Source organism: Cryptotermes secundus, unplaced genomic scaffold (assembly GCF_002891405.2).
Source record: "Cryptotermes secundus unplaced genomic scaffold, Csec_1.0 scaffold2341, whole genome shotgun sequence".
NCBI classification, from domain to species: domain Eukaryota; kingdom Metazoa; phylum Arthropoda; class Insecta; order Blattodea; family Kalotermitidae; genus Cryptotermes; species Cryptotermes secundus.
Genome location: NW_019725446.1, coordinates 42,692 through 46,353, shown reverse-complemented (window position 1 = coordinate 46,353; position 3,662 = coordinate 42,692). Strand labels below are relative to the sequence as shown.

The 3,662-nt window shown below is 39.0% G+C and overlaps 1 protein-coding gene across 1 annotated transcript; it reads left to right on the top strand.

The window, feature by feature from the left end:
- Positions 1 to 434: 434 nt before the first annotated feature.
- LOC111863450 (zinc finger protein 596) lies at positions 435 to 3,285 on the top strand. Its single transcript, XM_023849797.2, has one exon. It carries the CDS (start codon positions 931 to 933, stop codon positions 2,854 to 2,856), a length of 1,926 nt encoding a protein of 641 aa, XP_023705565.1. The 5' UTR covers positions 435 to 930; the 3' UTR covers positions 2,857 to 3,285.
- Positions 3,286 to 3,662: the final 377 nt, after the last annotated feature.

The window sequence follows — 3,662 nt, the reverse complement described above, 5'->3', positions numbered from 1 at the left end:
GGACATGAAATACGAGTAAAATCTGACAAATTTCTTGACTGCCTAAACGAATAAATATCGGCTTCCCAGGACGGGATATCTATTCCATGGAGTTACTTGTAAGTGCTCTACCTTAAACTATTATCTTAAAATCTGTGACTCTGAACAGCAGTCCCTGACATTGCTAGCAATAACACATTCGATTACAATTTTGAATAATTCTTTTTCAAATCATGAAACTGTTCTGGTTTATAAAAGTACGGCAACATAGTACCGGCCAAGATTGTCATTTGTTCATTCCTTCATGCTTAAACTCTCACTATCACACCTTAACGTGCGGCATCGAACTCAGAACCCTGAAGCGAATGAAGGTGTAGAAACAAACAACTTTTTTTTCACAATATTTATGAAGACCCTTGACCGTTTTAATAGAATCTGACTATTCTCACGTGACGGTATGTTTTGCTTTTCCGTTGTAAGATGGCGCAGTATATTGACGACTTCAGTTTTGTTTTAAGCGCTCTGATTGTGATGTAGTATAGGTACTACGAATTGTTATAGTCACTGTAAATGACATTTTCAGAACAATTTAAACCTACTATTTACACCACATACTAATCATACAGAATGTTTTTAATATAAAATTTAAGTTAGACTACAAATTTATGTGATTTCCTGTGCACGAGGTATTTGTAGTTTGTGGCAAGAGGCTTATACTGTTTTCATCTCTTGATCTGTGTTATAATCAGTCGATTTGACATTGTGGTGTTAAAGAAATATGTGTATGTACCCACATAAATATTATAATAATCGGTTGGTATGTTTCAAACAATCTGTAGTAAGGAGTTATATGATGAGTTCGTTCGTACGGATCCTGAGGAAATGTGAGGTTAAGTGTATATATAGCTATCATATTTATCTAGAAAGTGAAGTAAAAAATTATCGCTAGTTATGGTGTGTATAAATTGCCCGCTGTGCTGTAAGCACGAACTTCAGTCCTTTAGCGAACTAAAGGAACATTTAACTCATTATGCTGCCGGTTTCTTGCAATGTCCTCTGTGCGACCATAGTAGTACTGGACTAGAGAAATTAATACTGCATTTAAATGCACACGATATACAATGTGAAGAACATGAGGAAAAGGAGAAAATTTACGCGATTGGAGAAAACTTTGAGAATGATATAATAAAAAATGATGGGCAAGTGGAAATTGCAGCAGAAACCATAAGTTCTTGCAATATTACAGAAGGTGAAATGGTCATTGTGACAGAGTGTGAAGTGGCCAGTGTGATAGAATGCGAAGAGGCAAACATGTTAGAGTGTAATGTGACAAATGTGGAGCATTATAATGAACATCTTCAAAATGATGTTCAGGTGCAGATACAGGAATGTATGGAACAAATGCAGGAGTGTTTAAATAATGCAAACAATTTACATTCAGTTAACCATGTGACAACAGATTATTCCCCAACATTTGCAGTAGATAATGACCAAGAGACAAAAGAAGGCAACATGGAAGTGTCCAGCAAGGCTATGACTAGTGCAAGTGATGAATCACAGTATACCTGTGGAATGTGTGGAATCAATTTAAAAACAATGGATTTTCTTGAAGAACATGCATTAAACGTTCATGGAATAAAATACATTGTTATCGAGGGAAGTAACGGAGATTCATTTGGAAAACATGCAGACAATGCTGTACTTGATTCTTTCAATGGTCAACACATAGAGCTGAGAGAAGGAAGGCCTAAAGAAATCTGTGCTCCAAAATTTTGCCCCAAAACTCGACTTCGTTGGATCCTGCCAAAACCTTTAACCAAAGAAACCAAAGACACTGTCCTCTTTTGCAATAAAGTAAGTGAAACTAATAGAATTGATTGCCATCTGTGCGGCAAGCAGTTTGAGAAGCAGAGCAAGTATGACATTCATAAATATGTGCACCTGGACCGGAAACATTGGCCACTGGCATGCCCTTTGTGCCAGAAACATTTCATCACCAAAAGTGCCTACATTCGACACCTTCTGAGCGTGCATGAAGTAGATAAGACTCCATCAATTCTAAAAATTATTGCAAAGTCTGTACCTTGTGGTGTCTGTGGTAAACACTATAAGAATGCTGGCCATCTCAGAAGACACGTCATCGTTCAACATGAAGCATCTGGAGAAGCTTCAACAAAAGCCATCAAGTGTGAGCAGTGTGATAAACTGTGTTCGTCCGAAGGAGAGCTCCAGCGACATGTGGATCGCATCCACCTGAAGGTACGCCGATGTCTGTGCACTGTGTGTGGAAAGAAGTTCTTTGATGGTAGTGCTCTCAAGGCCCATTCAAAAATCCACTGGGAAGTCAAGCCTTACCCTTGTGGATACTGCGATAAACGATTTGCAGACACATTTGAAGTGAAGCGTCATGAGAGGGGACACACAGGTGAGAAACCCCATGTGTGTGAGATATGTGGAAAGGCATTCCGTCAGGGCTACTTCCTGAATGTCCATTTGCGTAGCCATACAGGTGAGAAACCGTATGGTTGTAACATCTGTGGAGCGGCATTCACATGCAAGTCAACGCTGCGAAATCATAAGCTCATTCATGTGGATGTGAAGACATTCGACTGTACTCACTGCCATAAGTTATTCAGAACATCTGTACAGCTTTACAACCATGTGAGACTTCATACACGTCCTTTCAAGTGTGAAGTCTGTTCCAAGGGCTTCAGCTCACGCGTTATCCTAAGCAGACATGTGCGGACACATGAGAAGAACTACAAGTGCCAAAAATGTGGTACTGAATTCACTGCTTTGCTTAAACTCAGTAAGCATGAGAAAGAATGTTGTGTTCTTGTAAGTAACATTACATATGATCTGTCCCTTTCTGGGTAAAGAAATGGTTCCTCTTTTATATATGTATATATATAATTTTCATGTAATTTCCTGTTATATAAGTTTGCAATACAGAACAAGTTGCATATGGGGGTGGTTTTGTTTTCTTGCTTAATGGTGCCTTGAAATATTCAGTGGCTGAGGCTTAGTTGTACTGGTTACAGCCACAAAAATATTTTCCTTTATTTAGACAGACCTTTGTACACATTCCTCATATTTATCCAGAATTAAATATATATTACAAACCACTGGAAATTCTTTGAATTTGAGGTCCACACAGTGGTGACCGTGAAAAGTACAGTCTTCTGGGATTCAATGCAGTGTATTCCAGTAGAAGTTCACAGACCTGAAACTCAAATTAGTAGAAGCAATGTACAATACCATAAATTCAAGATGCAGGACTATATATTTGATAAAGGTAAAGCTATCCCTATAACAGGCCGTGGAGGCCCATAGAATTATGAGAGGTCAAGGCTGCCACATTTTCAAGAACATCAGCTCACAGATGGCGATGAGGTTGTCAGCCTTATGTGCCTGCCGCCCTTTACTCCCAGGAAGATTCTTGTTACTCATTTCTGTCGAGTCTGAGTTGACCTCAGGGCTGTAGTGCAGTTGGAAGGATTAGGTTAATTGAAAAATCCAATCATAAAATGGGAAATCAAACCCACAACCTTCTGGCTTGTTGCATAGTGCCTGAACCAACTACACTACCGTGTGCCCCTGAACTGTATATAAGGTGAAAGGTAAACTTGTCCCTATGCTAAACTAATTAAGCACCACACTATGAAGATGTATGAGGAGTGGAG

Coding starts and splice junctions, on each gene's coding strand:
- LOC111863450 (XM_023849797.2), top strand. CDS start 931: ATGGTGTGTATAAATTGCCCGCTGTGCTGTAAGCACGAACTTCAGTCC.